The sequence below is a fragment of the Dipodomys merriami genome, unplaced genomic scaffold (assembly GCF_024711535.1).
Source record: "Dipodomys merriami isolate MVZ:Mamm:240054 unplaced genomic scaffold, mDipMer1.0.p SCAF_11, whole genome shotgun sequence".
Taxonomy (NCBI): Eukaryota; Metazoa; Chordata; class Mammalia; order Rodentia; family Heteromyidae; genus Dipodomys; species Dipodomys merriami.
Window position 1 is genome coordinate 231,941 of NW_027202382.1, and position 24,386 is coordinate 256,326.

General features: G+C 35.4%; 1 protein-coding gene across 7 annotated transcripts in view; it reads left to right on the top strand.

Annotated features, from left to right (window-relative positions):
* The window catches only part of Ccdc171 (coiled-coil domain containing 171), a 316,277-nt gene that overhangs the window by 219,004 nt on the left and 72,887 nt on the right, over positions 1-24,386 (top strand). For all 7 annotated transcript variants that reach the window (XM_070007659.1, XM_070007650.1, XM_070007684.1 and 4 more), the window contains one exon: positions 14,146-14,277. In XM_070007659.1, coding sequence (XP_069863760.1) covers positions 14,146-14,277 — 132 coding nt within the window. The remainder of the gene's footprint in view (positions 1-14,145; positions 14,278-24,386) is intronic.

Here is a 24,386-nt window from a genome sequence, read left to right on the forward strand (position 1 = left end):
GTTGTTTTCTTTTTTTTTTGTTTTTTTTTGGGGGGGTGTTGTAAAGTTGTTTTCTACATAGTGTTTTGTACATCTCATTGTTATGATGGGTCAACATGTATCTTTATTTCAGCATTTTGTTATTTTCCTTCCCCTCCTCAAATTAGAAAAATGTATATACAAGATGCAGGGCACCAACATCAAATACAGTGAAAACAGGGGTTATAGCATGGGGGAAGAACATACAAGAGAAATAAAAAAAATCACATAGTACATTTTAAATAGTTAAAAACAATAGCAAGCAAGAAAAAAAACCACTCTGTCCCCATCTTGGGGTTCATTTCGCTTAACATCATCTTATCTGGTCATATGTACATAGCTTTTGACCTTTTCTACTTGTCCTAGACTTATGCTAGTTATTGCAAATAAGGGAAACCTTGGGACCTATGTTTCTTTGGGCCTGGCTTACTTCACTTAATATAATTTTTTCCAAGTCTTTCCATTTCCTAACAAATGGGGCAATGTCATTCTTTAATTTTCCCTTTCTGTGTAGGATTTTATTTAGTATCTTCTACAGTGTTCTAGAGTTCAGGAATTTATTTAATTTTTGTTTACTATAGAAAGTTTTTATTTCTTCTTCAATTTTGAAGGACAGCTTTGCTGGGATAGTAATCTAGTTTGATAGTTATTTTTTCGAGGGATGATTTAAATACTTCATTCCATTCCCTCTTTGCTATATCTCTCTCTCTCTCTCTCTCTCTCTCTCTCTCTCTCTCTCTGTATTTAATTTTTTTGATAGTACTGGGCTTTTTTGTATAAGACTGGTGCTTTGCCACTTTAGCCACAGCTCCACTTCCAGATTTTTGCAGGTTAATTGGACCTAAGAGTTTCACAAACTTTTCTGCCTGGACTGGCTTTGAACTGCAATCCTCAGATTTCAGTAACTAGGATTACAGGTGTGAGCCACTGGTGCCTGGTTTTAAAGTTTATGATGAATATTCTGCTGTTAAGTCCTATGAGTTGCTTATCTATTTTGTTATGGTGCTTCTTGCAGCTGTCAATATTTTTTCATTGTTCAATAGTCTTAATGCTTTAACTACAATATGACATTGTGATCTTACCCGTTTGGGGTTCTAAATGCCAATTCTAACTACATGTCATCCCTTTACCAAGATTTTGACAGTTTTCTTCAATTAATTAATTAATTATTTTTGGGTCGGTTGTGGGGCTTGAACTCTGGGCTTGGGCACTGTCCCTGAGCTCTTCAACTCAAGGCAAGCACTCTACCACTTGAGCCACAGCACCACTTCCAGTTTTTCTAGTGGCTTATTGAAGATAAGAGTCTCATGGACTTTCTTGCCCGAGCTGGCTTTGAACTGCAATCCTCAGATCTCAGCCTCCTGAATAGCTAGGATTACAGGCGTGAGCCACCGGTGCCCAGCTTCAATTAATTTACTGAATATATTTTCTGTATTTTAGCTTGTACCTATTTTCTACCCTGATTCACAGGTTTGGTCTTTTAATGATGTCCCAGAGCACGTGTATGTTCTTTTCTTCTTTTCTTCAGCTTGATCTTATAATTACTGAAACTTTTAACTGAATTTTTTAAATTTAATTTTTAAAATTGTTGAGTTTGTCATCTCCTAGATTTAATTTTTTTCTTCAAGATTTCTGTATTCCTCTTTTGTGAACTTGATTTTCTTCCTTATTGCATTCAGCTTGAAATTCTGTCGGATACTTTTTTGTCCTCTTTAATTTCATTGTTCCTTGTAATTATCCTTTGGAATTCTTTGTGTAAGATTACATCTAGTTTACTATTATTAGAGTTTGTTATGATGGAATTGTTGAGTTTTGGAGGAGTCATATTGCTATGAGTTTTCATATTTTTTGTATTGCTGCAGTGAGATTTGCACATCGTTGGCCAAGTCATTGGTCATTTAATCATCTACAGTCTTTCAGCTGTGATATTCTTATTGTTCAGGAAGGACATTGTTCAGGGAGAAATACGCAGTTCCTTCCCACTATATAAAGTTCATAACTCAGTGGCCATATTTTCAGGCCCATGCTCAGGATATCAGGCCTGATTCTTAGCACCACTGTGAGAGAGAGTGGAGGTGAGAGGAGAGGGGAAGGGAGGGAAGAGGAGAAGAAGAGAAGAGACACTAGCTAGAATCTCTTGTAGATCCAAGTGTTTATGTTGGTGCTGTATGTGGTATGAGGCTTGTGAGTCAAGGTTCAGTTGCCTAATTTAGGACTGTTTTTACTTCAGAAGCTTTCCTTCTTTTTTAACCAGGAACTATTGCTAGCTAAGAAGTCTATCAGACTAACACTTGCTCAAAAATCCCTCCTCTTTGTGCCCTCCTGGGAAACAAACAGCCTGAGTATCCCCCAAATATATCAGAATATGGAAACAGAGTGCTGTGCTTTGTATTAGATGGGGAGAATTGAAGGACTCAGGTATTTTGCTTTATGGCCTTGGCACTTTTAATTGCCTCTCAGCAATTTACAATCCTGTAGGAGGGAGGCGGTTGAGGCAACCATGTGATTGTAGAATCCACTGAACTGGACTTACAGCAGTCAGTCTTATACTAACAGCCCTCACGAAGCTGGGATATTTTGATTATTACAATTTACTAACTCAGGAAAAGAGATTCTCCTGCATCTTCAGGGTTGTTCCTGCTTATTGTAGTTGTTTATTTAGTGACACTTTCAAATTTTGAAAATTTGCTATCTTTTGTCATGTATGGCACTAAAGTTTCTGTTAGAATAGGGATATATTAAGTTTTACCAGAGGCTTTCTTAAATACTGAAGTTATTTTTTTCCTGATTCACCTTTGTTCTGGCTACTGTAAACTTCAGTTTACAGTTTCTGAATAAACTTGATTCTGATTGTATTTGTTAGCTTGTTTGCTGATTTTATGGTGGAACTTGTACTCTGAGTTTCTTGTACTGCCACTTTTTATTTTCCTACTAGCTTTAATAGCATGTTTCCAATATTACTACAAGACGTAATTTATCTAATCATTTAATACAGGGATTCTTTTTAAGTAAGAGCTTCTAACTATGCTTAAATATTTCTGTTATTTCAGGAAAAAGGGAAATTATAATAATTATAATAATTTAATATAGGTGGTATCTGGATGGGTAGAACAGTATTTGGATTATTTAGAGTTAAGTATGATAAAAATACATAGCAGATATTAAGAAGTGCTTAAGTGGGAAACAAAGTAGGTTTTAAGGTAGGGTGTGATATGGTTAGATTTCCTTAATGAATGTGAGCTTTGGAGAGCAGATTGTGCAGAATCCATGCGAGTGATGAAGATAGTTTTTTTTAAAGATAGTTTTAAGAGCTATTTATGAAAACGGTTCTACTAGGAGGTAATAGCATTAAGCACATGACTACTAATAAGGTTTGAACTAGGATCTTGAGGGTATGTGGTAGTCAGAAGAAAGGATATAGAATTTATTCAGTAAAATGGTACTTGGGATGATAAAACCAGAGAACAACATTTTCTATGATGGGGTGGTGCTGTTAACTGATGCTGGCAATACAAAAGGCTGTTTGAGGTTTTTTTTGGTGAAGTATAGCAAGGAGACAATGATGAGTTTTATTTGGAAATACTTAGTTTAAGGTAATGTGTACTAGTCAGCAAGACATGTGAGTCTGAACCTTAGGGAAAAGTCAGTGCTAAAGATAAAGCTTTGAGACTGATTAATAAAATATTCTGGCAAAGAAATTGGTGGTATAACAATTGACAGGAAAACAAAACAGGCTAGATAAATGGGAAGCTAGAAAGCACACTTTGAGAGATGAATTATGCTGCTTATGTTTGAAGTCTTGGAGGGATGGAATTCTCCTAATTTTTATATCCTCAGCATCTGTCACTGTGTCTGGTACCCAGTAGACACTTAATGAATGTTCGTTGAATGATTTAAAATTTATTATCATTCAGTTTTTAAACATAACTAAAACATATTCCAGATTTCACTTGAAGTTTCATTGATATTGTCACCTATTTTGTTCATTTGATTGCTAAAAATAGTATTTGCCTATCAAAAACTAGAAGATAAAGTTTAATGAGTATCAATGATAAGACTATCTCTAGGAAGGAGAGGTATGCAAAGTGAATTTTTGTGTAATGACTGGTCTGAATTTTATCAAAGAGGAAGATGATTACTTTTATTTATTTTTTTATTTTTGTGTTCTGGTTCTGGAGGCTTGAACTCAGGACCTGGGCACTGTCTCTGAGCTTTTGTGCTTGAGGCTAGTGTTCTACTACTTGAGCCACAGCTCCACTTCTGGCTTTTGGGTGGTTAGTGGGAGTCTCGCAGACTTTCTGTCCCAGTCTGGCTTTGAACTGCAATCTTCAGATCTCAGCCATTTGAGTAGCTAGGATTTCAGGCATGAGCCACCAGTGCCCAGTGGTTACTTCTGTTTGTAATCTAATAGAATGAAACAGATTAAGACACTGTATGGCTACTTCTTTGAATATTATCATATAATCTTATTTTAAATGTAGTTGATCAGAATACATAACAAAATATAACTATATTTGGTGTTTAGCTTTTTGTGTATTTATTTTTTTGTTGGTTGTGGGGCTTGAACTCTGGGCCAGGGCGCTGTCCCTGCACTTTTCAGCTCAAGGTGAGTACTCTACCACTTGAGCCACAGCTCCACTTCCGTTTTCTAGTGGCTTAGTGGAGATAAGAGTCTCACAGACTATTCTGCCCAGGCTGGCTTTGAACCGTGATCCCCAGATCTCAGCTTCCTGAGTAGCTAGGATTACAGGTGTGAGCCACTAGCGCCGGCTTTCTGTGTATTTATAAGGAGTAAAAAGACCACAAAATAATTCTAAATTTATGAAACTGATAGCATTTGAAAGTTTCCTCAAAAATCCAATAATTAGGTCATCAATACTGTAAATATTGCTCATGATCTTTGAACTCTCCCATTCTCAATTCCTTGGTTCTGTTTTCTGATGGTAAGCTGTGTTAATATAGCTGGCTTGATGATGACAGCTCTGTCCATCTAGCCCTCTTGTATGTGATCATTAGTGTTGTTCAGTGTCATTCTGACCTAATCAAGCTAGAAATGGTACTCCAGGTCTAGAGAATTTAAAAGCTTTGACAACTGAAAATGAGACACTGTAGATTAAATGAGGGAGGAGTGACACTGTTTAAAAAGAAATGTACTCATTACCTAACTTATGTAACTGTAACACTTGTGTACATTACCTTTATGAAAAAATTAAAAAATAACATAAAAATGGCAAAAATAAAAAAGACATTATAGATTATCACATACATTTGCATAACAGATTTTAGTTGAACATACTAGATAGTTAATTTCCTATGTACTTGTTATTATTTTTGAAATAATTTACCCTAGGAAAGAAAATACCTTAGTGTGACAAACTTTAAATTAAAAATACATTTCTCTATGCTTAATTATGGGATCTTACATTTGTTCAAATAGCCCAAAATTTTTGTAGTTCATTTGTGAAGTCAATTAATGGTTATATACTACAATTTTATCACATTGTCTATTAACTTTATAAGATGTTTTTGATTAATCTATGCTGTCTTCCAGTTTGATAATTTGTATAGTAAATTTTTTATATGTCAAATTAGGATAAGCTTGCATGATAATTTTATTCAGGAGAGATCAGTTGTTTAGTTCTGTTGTAAGGTAAATTATCCCAGAAGCCACATTTTAAAATATAGAATATTGGAGTCTTTATTATACAGTTAACAGGCTGCAGGCCACTAGTTGTTACAAATGTGTGCAGTATGCAAATACAAACAACACAGCTAGGAAACATGCTAAGGAGGAAAGAAACAACAAAAAACAATACCAACAAGCCATTTCAGCTCCAATGGAGAGCTGAATTGGGACTTGATGATGATTGGAGACAGGACACAGGACAGGATCACAGAGACACATGTGGCATGGTATTCTGGTGGATAGACTGGTTCAGGCCTAAATAGGTTGCCAAAGGGGCAGATCCTCAGGAAATTCCCAGTCCCAGGCACTAGAATGACAGATTCAGTAACCTATCAGCCAAGTGCTTGCCCCTGCCTCCAGGTGTCTGGGCACGCCCATTGCCTGGGAGGCAGGTGATTGGTGGAGAGGAGGGGGGGTTTCCTTTCCCCAGCATGAAGTCAAGATGCCAGACCCTACACTCCACCATGTGGCCAATGTGGCACTGGCCAGACCTGACCTCCTTATTTCAGTTGTATAATTGGCATGTAACCATAATGCTAGTATGGTTCTGATGGTGGATTTTGCCCTTTCTGATGACAGCAGCTGGTAATCATAGGAGAGTTCTGGCTGTGTTCCAGTAAATAACTTTCTAGAAAAATAAGGCTAGTTCTCACCTCAGACTTTCCAAATTATAAGTTCTGTGCTTGGCTCCAGTTGTCAGTATAGTGCCTGCCTCTGCCGAGAGTGTCAAGATTTCCTTCTAATAGGTGTGGAACACAGTAGGGACTGTTGCACACATCCAGGAATATTATTGTTTGAGATCTTCCATAAAGATTATAGATTGATGCACAGGTAACTTGTCTCTCAGCATAATAATTGTGTGCAGGTGACAGAGAGGGAAAAGAGGGAGGTGGGGGCGGGGGGCAGGATGAATGAAAATGCCCATAGGTACAGGGAAACTACTGAGAATAAGATGTTTACTATTCTCCACTGCTTATTGAAAAACTATTTGTATGACAGATTTTTGCTAAGATTTCCAGACAACAGACAAAGAAAAAGGGGTTAGAATAGTGAGTTTTTTGGGGAATGGCAGGGAAATTGGAGAAATACTAAAATCTTAAGGAATTTCTTTAACTATCAACTATTCATTCATGTGTAGATATTGAGACATTGTTATTTAGTGCTCAAAGCATTGGATCAGCATCCTCATTAGATATGGTAATCATTAGTCCACAAGTTTGATAACAACCAAGTGAGCCGGAGCCAGTAGCTCACGCCTGTAATCCTAGCTATTCAGGTGGCTGAGACCTGAAAATCGAGGTTCAAAGCCAGCCTGAGCAGGAAAGTCCATGAAACTCTTATCTCCAATAAACCACTAGAAAACCAGAAGTGGCGCTGTGGCTCAAGCGGTAGAGCGCTCGCCTTGAGCTGAAGAGCTGAGGGACAGTGCCCAAGCCCAGAGTTCAAGCCCCACCACCAACCAAAAAAAAAAAAAAGATAACAACCAACAGCCATGTGAGCTAGTGTGGAGAGTACTTTGAGAAGTATAACATACTTGTGGAACTAGTAATGATGAAGTACAAGTGGAAATAGTACTGTTATCTGTCCACTTCATTAACTAAGGAAAAGATGCAAGAAGGAGGGGAATACCCAAGTAGATTTAACTATCAAATCTTTGACATACTTTGATCCCTTCTATTTCTGGGCATATACCAGAATCTTGAAACTTTCCAAATATACTTCTAAAATTATTTTCTCTTTCTTCTATATTGTACAATTATGTTTGAAATAATATTTTCTGATTACATATTCATTAAGAGCCTCTGTATGCATAATGTCTTTCTTGTTACTAATACTATAGAATAATTAGGTCTGGCAGGATCCCTTCTTTGTATTTACAAAAGGCTCTCTTATTATGCCTGCTCTACTTTTTGATCAGATTTTCTGTTGATTAGATTATAGAATGGGTAGTAAGTGGTAGTGCCAGAAAAGTTAAGCCTAGTCAACTTGTGTACTACTAGACCACAAAAAACTTGAAAATAAATCAGAGATAATACACTTATCTCATTAAACATTTGAAAAAAGGAGCCAGAAAGTGTCTTTGAAATGGCAGACTCTGATATAAGATGTCATTTGTTGGTGAAAGATTAAATTCTAAAAGATTTTCTAAGTGATAAAAAAATATTCCTTATAAACTTTTTGGCAGGAATGGTGTTGCCCATATGGTCTATATCTCATCTTCTGAAGTCTGCATTGTAGCAGGAAGGCATCTATAGGTGATAGGTAAACACATTGTGTGTGCGTTGTAGTGTGGTGACTAAATACCATTCACTAATGCATAGGTTGATATATAAATAGGCTACTCTTGTATGTAGGATGAAAAGCAAAATAAAAGGAAGAAGAGAAAGCAGTGAGGATAAGTGGAAGTAGAAGAATGTGCAAATGAGGGAGTAGGGTAAGGAAAACAAAATACAGAGATAAAGTATATCATGATTTGAATTTCCTTTATGTGTTCATTGGCTCCCCCCCAACCCCCACATTATAGGGTTTGAACTTTAGGCCTGGGCGTTGTCCCTCAGCTCTTCAGCTCCAGGCTAGTGCTCTACCACTTGAGCCACAGTGCCACTTCCGATTTTTCTGAGTGGCTTATTGGAGATAAGAGTCTCATAGACTGTTCTGCCCGGGCTGGCTTTGAACCCCTATTCTCAGATCTCAGCCTCCTGAGTAGTTAGGATTGCAGGTGTGAGCCACCAGTGCCCAGCTCATTGGCTATTTTTGATCCTTTCATTTTTAGTAAAAATAATTAGATTCACAAATATTGCAGGTAAAATTACTAAAGATCTTCATTTAGTAAAAAATTTTTAAACAGGAACATTGCATGTTACTTATCAAGTATACACTTGGTGACATAATTGCAATGAAGTAAAATAGCTGCCACCTGAAAAAAGTACATTAATATTAGGCTAAGATGATCCCATTACTTCAATTTCAAAGCAATAGTAGCTGAGATCCTATTAGTACATATAAATACATAATTAGTACATATAAGTAGTAGTAATAGTATTTATAGTAGTACATATAAATTTGGTACGTATAAGTTTAGTATTTATATGTGATAATATACTCTTACTGTAAATGCATAATAGTATAGTATTTTTATGTACTTACATGTATTATAGTAAGAGTGGAGGTTATAGAAATTATTATAGTACTTTGCATTTATATCGGAATATCTATAGTAAAAGGTTGATTTTTGAGGCTTTGGAGGACATAGATTGAAGTGAATAAAATTTTCTACAATTTATTAATGTGAAGTTAAAATCCTGCTATTGGTTGCTTTTTCCAGGCATTCAGGATCAGACAATGCATGCATCTTTTTATTCATGCTCTTTAATTTTTTTGGTGCTCAGTTTCTCATTCTTGAAAAGAGTAATTTTATTTTTAATAGTGTTTACTGATAAATTCCACACCATTTTTTCTCCCTTCCTTCCTTCCTTCCTTCCTTCCTTCCTTCCTTCCTTCCTTCCTTCCTTCCTTCCTTCCTTCCTTCCTTCCTTCCTTCCTTCCTTCCCCTCCCTCCCTCCCTCCCTCCCTCCCTCCCTCCCTCCCTCCCTCCCTTCCTCCCTCCCTTCCTTCCTCCCTTCCTTTCTTCCTTCCTTCCTTCCTTCCTTCCTTCCTTCCTTTTCTGTCCCTTTCCTTCCTTTTCTGTCCCTTTCCTTCCTTTTCTGTCCCTTTCCTTCCTTTTCTGTCCCTTTCCTTCCTCTTTGTGTGCTGGCACTGGTACTTGAACTCAGGACCTGGGTGTACTGCCTCTGATTGTTTTTGCACAAAGCTAGTTAATGGGAGATAAGAGTCTCACAGACTTTCCTTTCTGGGCTAGCTTCAAACCACAGTCCTTCAGATCTCAGCTCCTGAGTATCAATTCTTTTTAAAAAATTGTTTGGTAGCTTTAGTATTGCCTTTTTTGTGGTCATTTGGTTAATGTCTAGAAGTGGGATTGCTATGTTTAGTCTGCTGAGGAACCTCCATACTGCTTTCCGGAGTAGCTGAACAAGTTTATACCCCCACCAACAGTACAGTAGCATCCATTTTGGCCACATCCCCTCCAACATCTGTTGTTATTAGCTTTCTTGATTATATCCATTCTAACTGGGGTGAGGTAGAATCCCAATGTAGTTTTGATTTGATTTGCATTTCATCGCCAGAGAAATTGAGCAATTCTTCATGTATCTATTGGCCATTCTTATTTCCTCTTCAGAGTCTCTCTTTAAGTGTTTAGCTCACTTATTAATTGGGTGGTTGTTTCTTTGAGGATTTGTTGTTGGGGGGTTTAATTTTTTGAGTTTAAGTATATTTTAGATATGAGGCCCTTGTCTGTTGTATGGCTAGTGAAGATCTTTTCCCAATCTGTAGGCTTTCTATTGATCTTGCTAGCTATGTCCTTTGTATGCAGAAGCTCTGCAGTTTAATGGAATCCTATTTGTCCAACCTTTCTTTGATTTCTAATGTTTCTGGGTCAACTATGTTTATCACAGCTTTATTCACCGTAGCTAAGATATGGAGCCAACCTAGATGCCCCTCAGTAGATGAATGGATCAAGAAAATGTGATATATATGTGTGTGTGTGAATATATATAGATATAGATATAGATATAGATATATATGTGTATATATATATATATATATATATATATATATATATATGAATTCAGTACTTCCATTGAAAGAATGACACTGCCTCATTTGTGAGGAAATGGAAAGTCTTAGAAAAAAATCATGTTAAGTGAAGTAAGCCAGACCCAAAGAAACATAGGTCCCATGGTTTCCTATATTTGTAATAATTAGTATACGTCTAGGATAATCTTAGCAGATGAGCAGAATTGCTCAATAGCGATGTACATATGACTATATAATATGATGTCTAAGTGAGATGAACTCCAAGAGACACAAGAGCTTTTTCTTTGTTGTTTTTGGTTTTAATGTACTGTGTGATTTATTGTATATCCTCTGTTGTCCCTGTATTTGATTTTAGTACCCTGATATTGTATATACCTTTATCTGAATTAGGGAAGGGAAGGGGAACAACAGAATGGGGAGAGAAAGGAGAAGAGGGGAACCCATGCAACAACAATACTCACAAAACAGTACGTTGGAAATGATCTGTAAAACTTGGCGGGGGGATTGGGGTGGAGGGAAAGAGGGAGAAAAATAGGGAAGGGGTAACAAGTTTGACAAGAAGTGTACTATTATCTTACTTATGTGACTGTAACTCCTCTGTGCATCACCTTGACAATAAAAAAAGAAATGAAAAAAAGTTTTACTTTTTTTGAACCTTTCTGTTCTATTTTCCTTATTAACAAATCTTTGGTGGCAAGATGAGAGTTATATTTTACTGCTCTCAGTCAGGCCTCTTCCTTGTTTACTCTTGTTCCCATTCTCAAATTTAGACTTGCCTTCTGCATTGTTTCTGGACATTCTTGCCCTTTCTGCCTTATTAATTTTTCTTTGTCCTTCTTCCTGGTTGTTTTATTTCCTGTCCTGGCATCAATTCCTTGTATTTTCCCAACCTAATTCTTTTATTCTCTTTATTTATTTAAATAAAAGAAGTCTTAGGGCTGGGATGTAGCTCAGTGGCAGAGCACTTACCTAGCAAGTGTAATGTCCTGGGTTCGATCCCCAGTACCAAAAAAGAAAAGACAAAAAAAATACAGTTAAAATAAAAGAAGTCTTAGATTTCTATTTCCAAGAGTTCTTTGAAAGCGCTTCTTACAAATATTTGAAGAACACTTTAGATGACCTTTCTCAAAGTTTCAGATTAATTTAAAAGTAAGAAAAAGACCTTAAAATTTTAGTAGAAATGTTTATGATATCATTCCTATTATTTATTCTGGGTCACTGTCTTTAGATGCCAAAATTCACATAATTTATAATTAAATGAGTTTAAACTAATACCACTTACATTTTAAAGCCGATATGGTGCCGTACATGTCTATAATAGCTCAGTTACCTGGGACATTGAGGCAGGAGGATAACTGGAGCCCAGGGCAATCTAGGGAACCAAACAAGATTCAGCTTCACAAAGCCAAAAGCCCCAAAATGAAACCCATACAGATTACTCAAATGTAATTACGATATTTATTATAAGGTGTACGAAAATCCAGCTGCATTTGATACTTGTTTCTAGTTAATATAAGGAATTATTGAATTGACAAATTAAGTAATGTCATAGTAAAATTATTAAAATGACAAGAAACCACAAATTTAAGTGACAAATGCTCAGCTTAATGCAGCTCTCAGACTTTAGAGAATACAGAATATGGCTTATTGTTCACCGTATGTCAAACATCATGGATAAAGTATGGTCCCTGACATGAATCGAATTAAAGGACCTCCAGTGCTTGAACCATGCAATGGGTTATATCTACATTGCTTGTGGTTTTTCCTCCTCTTTGCCCGTATTAGCAATCTGCTTTTGTACTTTGACATCCAAGATTTCCCTGGTGAATTTTGTCACAGAAAAAAGAGAATCATCAATATCGCAGTTAAACTTGACTTTCAAAGCTAATAGTATCTCATTTGGGGGCTCAAATTTAATAAATTTTCTTTGATTCTGGGTGAGTTTTTAAACATCAAACAATGAATTGGCCAGGGTGCAGTAAAATATTTAGATCTATTGACTATGGTTCAGAAGGGTAGAAGGCAAAACACTAGTGGTTTGATGTTGATAAATTCTCAGTGCCTAATCCACATTAATGTTTTCTTTTATCTGAGTGCACATTGGTGACAAAAAGCAAGAGGGAAAGTATCCATACATACAAAATACAAAACTCAAAGCATATATTCTTGCAAAATATTATTTATTTCGTTATGCTAAGTTTAATAGCATTATCACTCCTGACTAAAGACTCTGGAAAATGCTTGTTACAAATGAATATACATTCTGAATTGGAACTTCAGAGTGTATAAAATACTCACACTATTATCTATAGGGTTTCCATAAACCAGCAAACCTCACACATATGAAGATATTTTAATTGTCTTCAATGAGTATATTTGCTATGTTGATCTGAAGACTTTTGTATACTTTGAAAAATGCCTTATTATTCACTTGACAGTTTTGAGATCATTTGGGAAGCGCTTTAGAGTATGAGTTTTGTGAGATGTTTATGCTTTCTTATATAACTTGTTCATGGAGTAAAATATAATTTAAATAGTTTTACCAGATATTCAAGTAGAACAGAAAAATGGAGAGCTTTTTTCTTTTTTTAAAAATACGATTGCCATGTTACCTGTGAGGCTGTTCAGACAAACTAGAGATATAAATATATTTAATTTGGAAATTAATGCTACTCATATATATATATATATATATATATATATATATATTCTTGATTTTTGCTACCTCATAAACCTCTTGTTGTTCTGTAATCATAGCTAGATGTGTAATATCGGCCAGGTAATATTTGGCAGAAAACCAGATTTTAAAGAACTATTCAAGCATTCAAAAAGTTATAAATATACCTGTATTGAACATTCCTATCATTAAAATGTATGATTAAAAGTGAGCAGTTACTTATATTAAATACCAACTTAATTATCACATTCTTAAGGCTTTTACTAAGCTTGGAGGTATCTGTTTAGGAATTTCCTTTCATCTACTTAGGTAATAGAGGGAGTATTTTCTCATTTACCCAGAAGGTGGCAGTGTGTTATCAATTGGCTTTGATTCTGTACTGGTTGAAGAATTGGTGTTTCTCTTGAGTCTGTGATGTGCTAGTATTGTTATCTATCATTCTGAATACTTAAATGCAGTACAAATGCAACTGATTTTAAAAAAATCAGTTATGTTATTTAGAAGTTTTGTGATCAAGTTGGTCACAAATACTTACATATATTTTATTGTTAAGACCCAAGTTAAATAAAATCCTGCAGTTTTAAAAGACTAAAAAGGGTAAATAAACTTTTATTTGTGTATTTTAAGTGTCCTTTTGTACTATTTGTTTTTATTCCGGGGTAGATATTAGTGAAGCTTTCTTTTCAAAGACTAGTATGTGTAATTACTTTTTTACATTTGCTCACTAATATCAGTTAAATTAATAATTACTAGATTGCTGTGTATATCTGATTTTGTGAAATTTTTTCTCTTTTTTTTTTCTTTTTCCTTTTCAGGGTGGAGCTGTGAAAAAAATAATTCAAAACCACTTGATCAGAAGAGCTCCAGTGACTCTTTTTCCCCTTCTTCATTTCAAGCAGGAGGATGCTTTTTCTTCTTAACATTCTCCCCCAGCACTCTGAATTAGAGATTTATTTGCAACGAAAAATCAATTAGTCCTAAATTTATTCATGGATTTCAGGTCCAGCGATCAATGCAAGTCCACTCAGTGGGCTCAAGGGGACCCAGTTCATCCCAGTTAATGTGTCTGAAGGGGAATTACCATTGATGCTGTTTTTTTTCCCTTTAGGTCAGAGATCAGATCTCACTGTCACGGACTGCAGCAAGTAGGAATGACTTCACCCTGCAGCTACCCAAACTGCACCTGGAGACCTTTGCGATGGACGGGCTCAAGGGCGGGCCAGAGGTTGTAGCATGCCAGGTTAGAGTCTAAATAACATTGTTTGCTACTGAGACATACAGAAAAATAAATTGCACTAACTGGAAGGAATGAAAGCCTCAAAATATTGTGAATAATTTAAGGACATGCAAATAATTTTCTACACTTTTCTTCTGTTACATAGCAGTATAGTTCACATAATTTTTTTTAAAACTAAGCACTAGTGTGTTAAAATGGTCCAGAAAAAGATTTTTACAATGGAAAATATGTGTTTTAATGGCAAAATACAGTATTAAAAGAACTACTTTCCTATCAGCAGAGAACAATTCAACACTAGACTGTTATTTTTTTAAACTGGTCTCTATTTTTTTGTTCTTGGCCCAAAATAAATCATTTTAGATAAAATTATCAAAAGAGATACTAAAATTTTTCAGTATTAATTCCAAGATGTATTTAACACTTCTTATGTGGTAATTTAATCTCAGCAAAACTAGAACTTAACTGCATTTTGTATTAAAGAGTATTTACCCTTTAAACTGTAATTTTATTGAGCATTATAATATACCAAGCTGGATCATTTCATTTATAAAACTCAAAATATTACATCATAAAACATCGGATAACTTTAAACTAAATAAAGAAACTTTTTTTTCCAGAAACATTCATTTTCTAATGTGTAGGTATCCTTCTGTTCTATTTAATGATTGTATTTTTGTGATCATTTTTTCCTTTAAGGTAAAATTCTTTAATTAGACAAGAAAAAAATTCAGAAGGTGATTTATTTTCCTTTAAATTTGCAATGCCTTACCTTGGAAAAAAATTACCAATGTCGTGTAAATCATAGTCTGATATTTCATAAGAGATAATCCTCATTTAATAGCACTTTAAATTTTCTAATGTGTTTTAAAGAAAATTCATTTTCAAGTTTAAAATAATCTTTTTCATCCCTCAGTTTGACTGCTGAATTTAATTTTGCACAAAATTAATATTAGTCCATGTGGATGCTAATTTTTTACTTATTCCATATCCTAATGTGTTACTAGTATTCAAATCAATGTTCTGCAAAGAAAAAACTCATTCTTTTATTAGATTGTCCATCAATACATCTAATATACCTAATTATGTATCTAAGAATAAAATATTTTTATTTTCTTTTAAAGGCTAGAATCCTATTCTAGCCTATCCATTATTTAGCACAAGATTAAAATTCATGTTTCAGATTTGATTATCAGTATTTATGAATTGATTGTAACCATGAATACAACATGATTTGATATTTTTCTAGTGGTTGTAAAATAATCCTTTACTGGGCTATCTTGATTCAGTTGTGCAGGGATTAGTGTTTGTCATAATTCACAAATAAATATCCTAAACTAGATGTTAGTGATTTGGAAATAAACTGATTCTAGGCATGCCATTTTTTTCAGGCCAAATATTAACTCTCTATAGTTCTGATGTCTGTGAATAGCCAGAAAGAATTTTAAGAGATCTATAGTTTAAACTACTATCTTTTCCAGATTCTAATAAAAAGTTATACACATTACCTCATACCTAAATGCTTAACATTGAGTTATAAAATTAAAGACAATAATAATGATCATGATGCTACTGTTTCTGTTAACATTTACTATGTATGAGGCATCATACATCTTTGAACACATCTTCTTAGTTAGTTCTCATAATAGGCCCATCAAATAGGCAAGTGGTGCTGGTGCTGTCCCTGTGCTCCTCAGCTCAAGAAGCGCTCTACAGCTGGAGCCACACCTCCACTTCCGGTTTTCTGAGTGGCTTATTGGAGATAAGAGTCTCACGGACTTTCCTGTCCAGGCTGGCTTTGAACTGAGATTCTAAGATCTCAGCCTCCTAAGTAGCTAGAATTACAGGTGTGAGCCACCAACACCTGGCTTTTGAATTCATTAAAAAAATGTAATCTAAAACTGTTAAACATTAGTTTTACATAAAATAAGGGTCAGTTATATATATAGTTATATATACTACATATTATGTAGCATTTAGCAGATGAGATATTTTATATCTTGCATCAAAAGTTGTATTTCAGATGGATGGTGTGGTTCTTCAACCCTCTTGGTACTTGGTAAGGAATTACAGGTTGTATAGTTTTGAAGACTCTTAAAACTTGTCATTTCTTAACTCAGTTCATATTGTAGATTACATGATCTGTGGGAATGATCTGGTTTAAGTGATCTAAGCTGACACTAAGTAAAATATGATAGGAATTTTGTTTAGAGGAAACATGGTATGATCCATAAAGTTCTTTCCTAAATTTTAATATTTTTTCTTTGGTTATTATATAAGGGGTAGGAGAAATAATAGTAACAAAGAATAATTAGAAAAAATTAACTTGAATCACACACACTGATATATATATATACAATATTATATATGTATTAGCCCTAGTTAATTATACAAAAGCATTTCATTTTGACTTGGCCATATATATATACAGTGTACCTTGATCAGACTTAACACCTTATATATTTTCTTTCCACTTCCCAAACCATTTTCAACAAGTATCATCATGCCATTTTCATGTATATAGTGTTTTTGACTATATTCACTCTCTTTTACCCTATTTGCCTTCCCAATTCATCCTGGATATGACCCTTTTTTATATTCCTGTCTTTCATTTGTTCTAATGTATGCTAATTGTTCAAAAGGCCTTCACTGTGGTATTTCATAAATGTATATACAGTATAAGAAGTTTGAAGGGATTATGTACGAGTTGGAGATGAAAGCTCAAGGGTAGAATTGTATAACTAACATATGATGGCCCTAGGTTTGAGTCCCAGCATCACCAATTTTCTTTTTCTAGAAAGAGTAGGATTGGTTATAGAACGAATGAAATAATTCCTCCTGTAGACACAAATTACACAAGTAGCAGGAATTCTCATTTTTCTATGCAAATGTTTCCCCTTTTCTCATGGAACAGTACAATATCCTTTCTTACAAAGGATAAATGCAGATTGTCATCCTTTAAGTACCAAAAGTTCTGGTGGAGTTCTATCCTATAATAAGTATTGTCCATAGCTATTAGCCCTTCATTCTCTCAGAAAAGCAGTTTCCTCATCTGTAAAATTGAGACAATGATACCAGTTCTGGTGTATCTCAGGATTATTGTGCCGTTCATATAACATGTATGAAGGGACTTTGAAAGTGAAATAGCACATAAATATATTTTTACTATTGTTTTTCTTTATGATCCTTTCTCAAATAAAATGTTACTTCGTATTAAATTTTAGGTTGAAATTTTTTTGCCCTTCTAAAATACAAATAGGTAAGTCAGATTATAGGGAAGTTGGCAACCATGAATCAGTGCAATTTTTGGTGTAGATGAATGTGCTAGAAATATGAGGATTAGCTGAAGATTAGTTTTTTTTTTTTTGGGTCTGGTCATGGGGCCTGAACTCTGGGCCTGGGCTCTGTCCCTCAGCTCTTCAACTCAAGGCTAGCGCTCTACCACTTGAGCCACAGCGCCTATTCCGGCTTTTTTCTTTTTGCTTATGTGGTGTTGAGGAATCAAACCCAGGGCTTCATGCATGCAAGGTAAGCGCTCTACCACTGAGCCACCTTCCCAGCCCAGGAACTACTTTCTTAACAGTATAGTATTTGGAAAGATAAAATAATTGATTTTTTCTGGGGGATGATACAAAAAGGCAGCATTAGAGAAAACATATGTGGAAAGTTAGAATGACTGGATTGAAGACCTGACTCTGTAATATAACTGCTTTGGCAAGTCACTCCACAGCACTGAGCCACTATTTCCTCCTCTGTAAATGGTGACGGTGAAACCTGTCTTGCTTTAGCTCACAGGATTGCGGGGAGGTCACAGGATGACAGTGTGTTTGTGGAGGTGCTTTTTACATTAGAAAGTGCTATATTAACATAAGCCATGTTGGACTGAACTGCAAAAAGACTGGGGCAGGAATAAGTGACCTAAATACATTGAGAAATCTTTTTAGCGATTTGATTCTTGGCAGTTTTGATTGATGATGTGTTCAACACGTGCCTTCAAAAGAATAACATATTCAGCAGCTTCAGTGTTTCCTTCCCATTCAGTGTAGTCATTGCCAAAATTTAGGTGGTGAATGTTTTCTATATGTTTTCTATAATATTTTACTCTACAAAGAATTCAGTCATTATTTCTGGCTTTTTTTCTGTTACAGTTTTGTTTTTGTGCCAACCCAGGTGGCTTGACTTCAGGGTCTGGGCACTCACTGTCCCTGAGCTTCTTTCAGTTGGAGATAAGAGTCTCCACATTTTCCTGTCCAGCCTGGCTTTGAACTGAGATCCTCATATCTCATATGATCCTCATATCTCAGCCACCTGAGTAGTTAGGATTACAGATATGAGCCACTGGCTCCTCACTTCATTATTATTGGTTTTTATATTTGTCTTTAATCCATTTTGTTGTATTTATTTGTACTTTTTAATTTTTTGACTTCATATTCCTAGCAATAGTGACAGTACTTACCTACACATGAATAGTTTGAGAGGTATTTAGTAAAACAGAGAAATGATAGAACTTACAAAAGTATAGATTTTTTTTGTTACATCATTTAATTATAGGTGGCCCTCAGAGGAAAAACTACTGAATGATATGAATATAATTCTTTCTCATTAATGTCAAAAGGCTAAAACTATATCCCAAACCTGACCTTTTTTTCATTTTGAAGCTAGTTTTTAAGTACAAGTATAACCTTATCAGATAATACCTTTTAATGCTTATTATTGAGAGATTGAAGCCCGTGAGCACTTGAATTTTCAAGTCCTACAATTAGAATTGCTATTCATTTTAGCTACTTGGACAAAAAACAGTGTTTGATGGACTGCCTAGGTGAAGACCTGGAAAAGGAAGGGTTATCTACAAATTGAGTGAGTTTATTATGGCTTAGTGATTTGCTGATTGATTTCATTTACTGTCAGTTAAGGCTCTCTTAATGTCAGTTTTCTTTGCATAATGCCTTGAAATAAAGACTGATGAAGTTCTTCAGATTGATGCCGCTTATATAAACTGACCCTGATTTGCCCTATTCTGCATGACAATTTAAGTGACAGCAGTTAGAGGAAAATACAGCAATGAATATGCAACTTAAAGATTAAAGGAAATGCATGCAGCAAATCATTCACTCTAAAAGTAGGTACGGAAGTAATTTCTTACAATAATTCCACTACATACAAAAGTAATTTATTACATTAATTCTATAGATGTCTTAAGTTTTATTGGATATTATTGCTCTCAAATAGCTATTTTAGTATGTTATTGTGTATGTGTGTATGTGTGTGTATGAACTGAACTAAAAGTAATTCAAATCTTCAGATCGGTAAATTTTCCCTTCACGTGATTAAAATTGGAGTTATTAAAAATCACAGTTTAAAAGATACTTAATTTGAATGTATGCACGCAAAAGAGTAAAACTGGACCTTCATGTTATGCTATATATAAAAACAACATAAGATGGGTTAGTTTAAACCTTAAACTTTAAAACTTCTAGTAGAAAACAAATAAAAGCTCCTTGACATTGGTACAGGCAGCTATATTTTCAGAGGGTCGGTAACAAAAATAAAAATAAACAAATAGGACTATATTAAAAAACTTCTAAGGAAAGAAATTAATCAACAAAATGAAAAAAGCAACCTATGGAATGGGGGAAAATACTTGCAAACCCTATATGCATTAAAGTGTTGGTATTCAAAATATTTAAGAAATTCATATAACTCAGTATAAAAACAACCTGATACTCTAATTCAAAAATGGATAAAGACCTGTATGAACATTTTTCGAGAACACAAATGAGTGACCCATAGGTATATAAAAATTGCTTAGCATTACTAATCGGGGAAAAGAAATTGAATGAGCATGAAATGTACAGTTAGGATTGCTATTATAAAAAATCAAAAGATAATAGTGGTGTGTGTGTGTGTGTGTGTGTGTGTGTGTGTGAGAGAGAGAGAGAGAGAGAGAGAGAGAGAGAGAGAGAGAGAGAGAGAGGGAGAAGGAGAGAGAGATGGAGAGGGAGAGCCTTGAACTCAGCCTTGAGCACTGTCCTTGTGCTCTTTTTGCTCATGGCTAAGCTGTATGACTTGAGCTACACCGCCACTTCTGGCTTTTTGGCGCTTAATTGGAAATAAGAATATGGTGGACTTTCCTGCCCAGGCTAGCTTTGAACTAAACTTCTCAGATCTGAGCCTCCCAAGTAGCTAGGATTATAGTGTGAGCCATCAGAACCCAGCCATGCTAAGTTTTTAATATGCTCTCTTCACAAAATTCATATGGTGGAAATCTATTCTGCCATCTAGCAGTAATGAGAGATGGAACCTTTAACTGGTGTTAGGCTTAACAGGTGTTAGAGCTTTTCCCTCCTGAATAGATTAATGCCATTTTTGAGCATGGGTTTATTTTAATGGGCATTTTCCATGTCATGCTTTTGCCATGCTGTGATACAGCAGGAAGACCCTTGATCAACCTTAGACTCTCTGTTTTCTTAAAACTCTAAAAAATCTATTCTTTATAACTTAGTCAATCTGTGGAATTCTATTAGAGCAGCACAAAAGAGAAAAATAAATGTTGATGCTGCTGTAAAGAGGAAAACCTTGTATACTGTTGTTGGAAATGTGAATTGGCATAGTCATTATGGAATGCATCATGCAAATTCTTTAAAAAGACAAAAATAAAACTATATGCCTAGAGAAAATGAAATCACTATCTTGAAGAGATCTATCTGTATATTCATGTTCTTTGCAGCATAATTTAAAATAGCCAAGGTAAGCTGGGCTCTGGTGGCTCATGCCTGTAATCCTAGCTACTCAGGAGGCTGAGTTGTGAGGATCTCAGTTCAAAGCCTGCCAGGGCAGAAAAGTCTGTGAGACTCTTATCTCCAGTTAACCACCAGAAAACAGGAAGTGGTGCTGTGCCTTGAGCTGAGGGACAGCACCCAGGCCCAGAGTTCAAGCCCCATGACCGACCAAAAAAAAGAAAAAAAAAAGCCAAGGTAATAAACTCAACCAAATGTCCATAGTGGATGAATGAATAAAGAAAAATGTCCATCAATGTATAAGCAATTAAAGGAATAGGTAAAGGTTATTCAATTTAAAAAGGCTGGCATGATAGTACCTACTTGTAATTACAGCATTTGAGTGGCTAAGGCAAAAGGATCATGAGTTCAAAGCTAGTTTGGGATATACAATGAGACCTTCTCAAAAACATCAATTCTGTGATTGTAACAACATGAATGAACCAGGAAAACATACTAATGAATAAATTGAACAGGAAAAAAGTGAATACTGAATGTATGGTCTTTGGAATCTGAAAAACACAAACTCATGAAAAATATCAACTGTTGATATTTTTATCACAAGAGTAACTATATGAGAAAATGAGTATAATTGGTTTGATTATGGTGATTTCACAATGTGTCTATATATATTATCATATGTATCTTAACATTATATAATTTTTTCCAAAAGACTTTAAATTTGTTTCAGTGAAATGCAGGGTGGATTTTTTTCTTTTTTCTTTTGTGGCAGTTATGGGGTTTGAATTCAGGGTTTTCAGCAGGCAGATACTAACACATATTTCCACCTCTTTTTGTTCTGAATATTTTTCAGATAAGTTCTCACTTTTTGTCTGGGCTGGTTTGGACTGTGATTTTCCTATTTATACTTTCTAACTTAGTAGGGATTACAGACACAGGCCACACTGCCCAGCTCTTGGTTGAGATGGGATCTCATGAAGATTTTATCCAGGTGGCCTCAAACCATGATCCTCTAGGTCTTTGCCTCCTAAGTAGCTAGAGTTATAGGGAAGAACCACTGGTGACTGGTTAGGGTGAGTAATTTTGAAGCTTTTAGAAAGGGCTTTCAGTTTTAGGGCTTTGCAATAGCTGTGTGTGTGTGTGTGTGTGTGTGTGTGTGTGTGTGTGTGTGTGTGTGTGTGTGTGTGATTGCCAAATTTTTAATTACTGGCTTTAATAATTTTTTTGTTAGCATTTAAATGCTAGATAAAACTGTGTGTGATAAAAGTACTCAGGAATAAAATCAAGGAACTACAAAATGTTTTTCTTTTTGTATCTTTGTTGTAATATCCTACATTCTGTAGAGCCTGGATATTAATAATTAAAAGACCATCAGGCCAGGCATCGGTGGCTCAGACCTGTAATCCTAGCTACTTAGGAGGCTGAGATCTGGGGATCATGGTTCAAAGCCAGCCTGGGCAGGAAAGTCCATGAGACTCTTATCTCCAATAAATTACCAGAAAACCGGAAATGGCGCTGTAGCTCACGTGGTAGAGCGCTAGCCTTGAGCTGAAGAGCTGAGGGAAAGGGCCCAGGCCCAGATTTCAAGCCCCATGACCGATCAAAAAAAAAGAAAAAAAAAAAGGCAACCAGAAATAGTTGGGTACTGGTAGACCATGCCTATAATTCTAGCTACTCAGGAGACTGAGATCTGAGGATAGTGGTTTGAAGCCAGCAAGCAGCCCAGGCAGGAAACTCTGTGAGACTGTTATCTCCAATTAAGCACCAAAAAAGTTGGAAGTGGTGGAGACATGGCTCAAATGGTAGAGTGCTAGCCTTGAAAGAAAGCTCAGGGACAGTGCCCAGTCCCTGAGTTCAATTCCCAGGACACACACACACACACACACACACACACACACACACACACACACACACCATACGCATACACATACACACACAAAATATAGTCCAACACACACACACACACACACACCATACGCATACACATACACACACAAAATATAGTCCAAAGTAAAAAAAAATTGTATATTGTAGTAATTTGTTATGTAGATGTCACAAGTTTATTAGTGCAGCCATGGATGTTTACTTAGAGTACCTTTAGAACACTGAAAACAGAAGAGAGTCATGTCTATCAAATTTCTTTGATCATGGATTTATACCAATTTAAATAATTTCCTAAACATAATAGGATTCCTTAGCCTTGCTATATGCATTAAAATAGATTATTAATCAATTGTTTCTGACATTTTTGTGCGTATGTACATACAAGTATGACACGTGAAAAGCATAATATAGTTAACATTCATCGTGTTTCATTATATTATATGTGTTCAAATTTCTGTACTTTTGTAGAAACTAAAGCAACACTCAATAAACTTAATCTGAAATATAAGATTGTTGTTTGATTAATTTATTTTTGAAAGAAGTAAAAATTTACTTTAATAAATTAGTTTTTTAGTAAATTCCTTTAAAAAAATATTTTTCTTACAAGGCTTTAAGGACTAACCAAACTTAACCAGCTCATAAGTTCCTCTAATTTTAGAAACTATGAATCACATATAAGTAAGTCTGGGCCAACTTTTTGGCCATGGTCACTATGTTCCTTTCTTCTGTTCTCTAGCTTTTCTAGTTTACCCAGCCCCTATGGTCAGGTAAGGGACTGGTGCCTTCAAGGGCAGCAGTTTTGTGTACTTCCTTAGCTTCAAAGTGATTTCATTGAAGTGGTCTGGGAGACTGTGGGGAATGGTTGCTCCTTTGTTTGGTCTAAGCTCTTAGATACATTCTCTGAAGAACTTGTTCCTGTTCTTTCTGTTCACTAGAGTGAACTAAATTAAAAATCATGAGAAGAAAAAGACTTTCCCTTTTTTTCTTTTTCTAGTCTTGGAACAGGGTCTTGCCATGTAGCTCAGGTTATTCTTGAACTTGTCATCTTCCTGCTTTGGGTTTCTGGGTGGTGGAATTTCTCCACTCTGCCCAGTTATGATCCCCCCTTTTTTTTTGTCGGTTGTGGGGCTTGAACTCAGGGCTCAGGCACTGTCCCTGAGCCCCTTTGTGCTCAAGGTTAGCGTTTTACCACTTGAGCCACAGCACCACTTCTGGTTTTTGTTTGAGTAATTAATTGGAGATAAGAGTCTCATGGGGACATTTCTGCTCTGGCTGACTTCGAACTGTGATCCTCAGATAATACCTTCCTAAGTAGCTAGGATTATCATTGTGAGACACTGGCACCTGGCTCCAGCTAAGACCTTTTATGGGGATACTTCTTAATTTCAAAATTTGATTTTATTTTGACAATATTTAGCTTAAATATTTAATTGGCAACTGGGTACATTTATTTGTGTGTATTTATTAATTTAAGCTTCTTTAAAACTGAATATC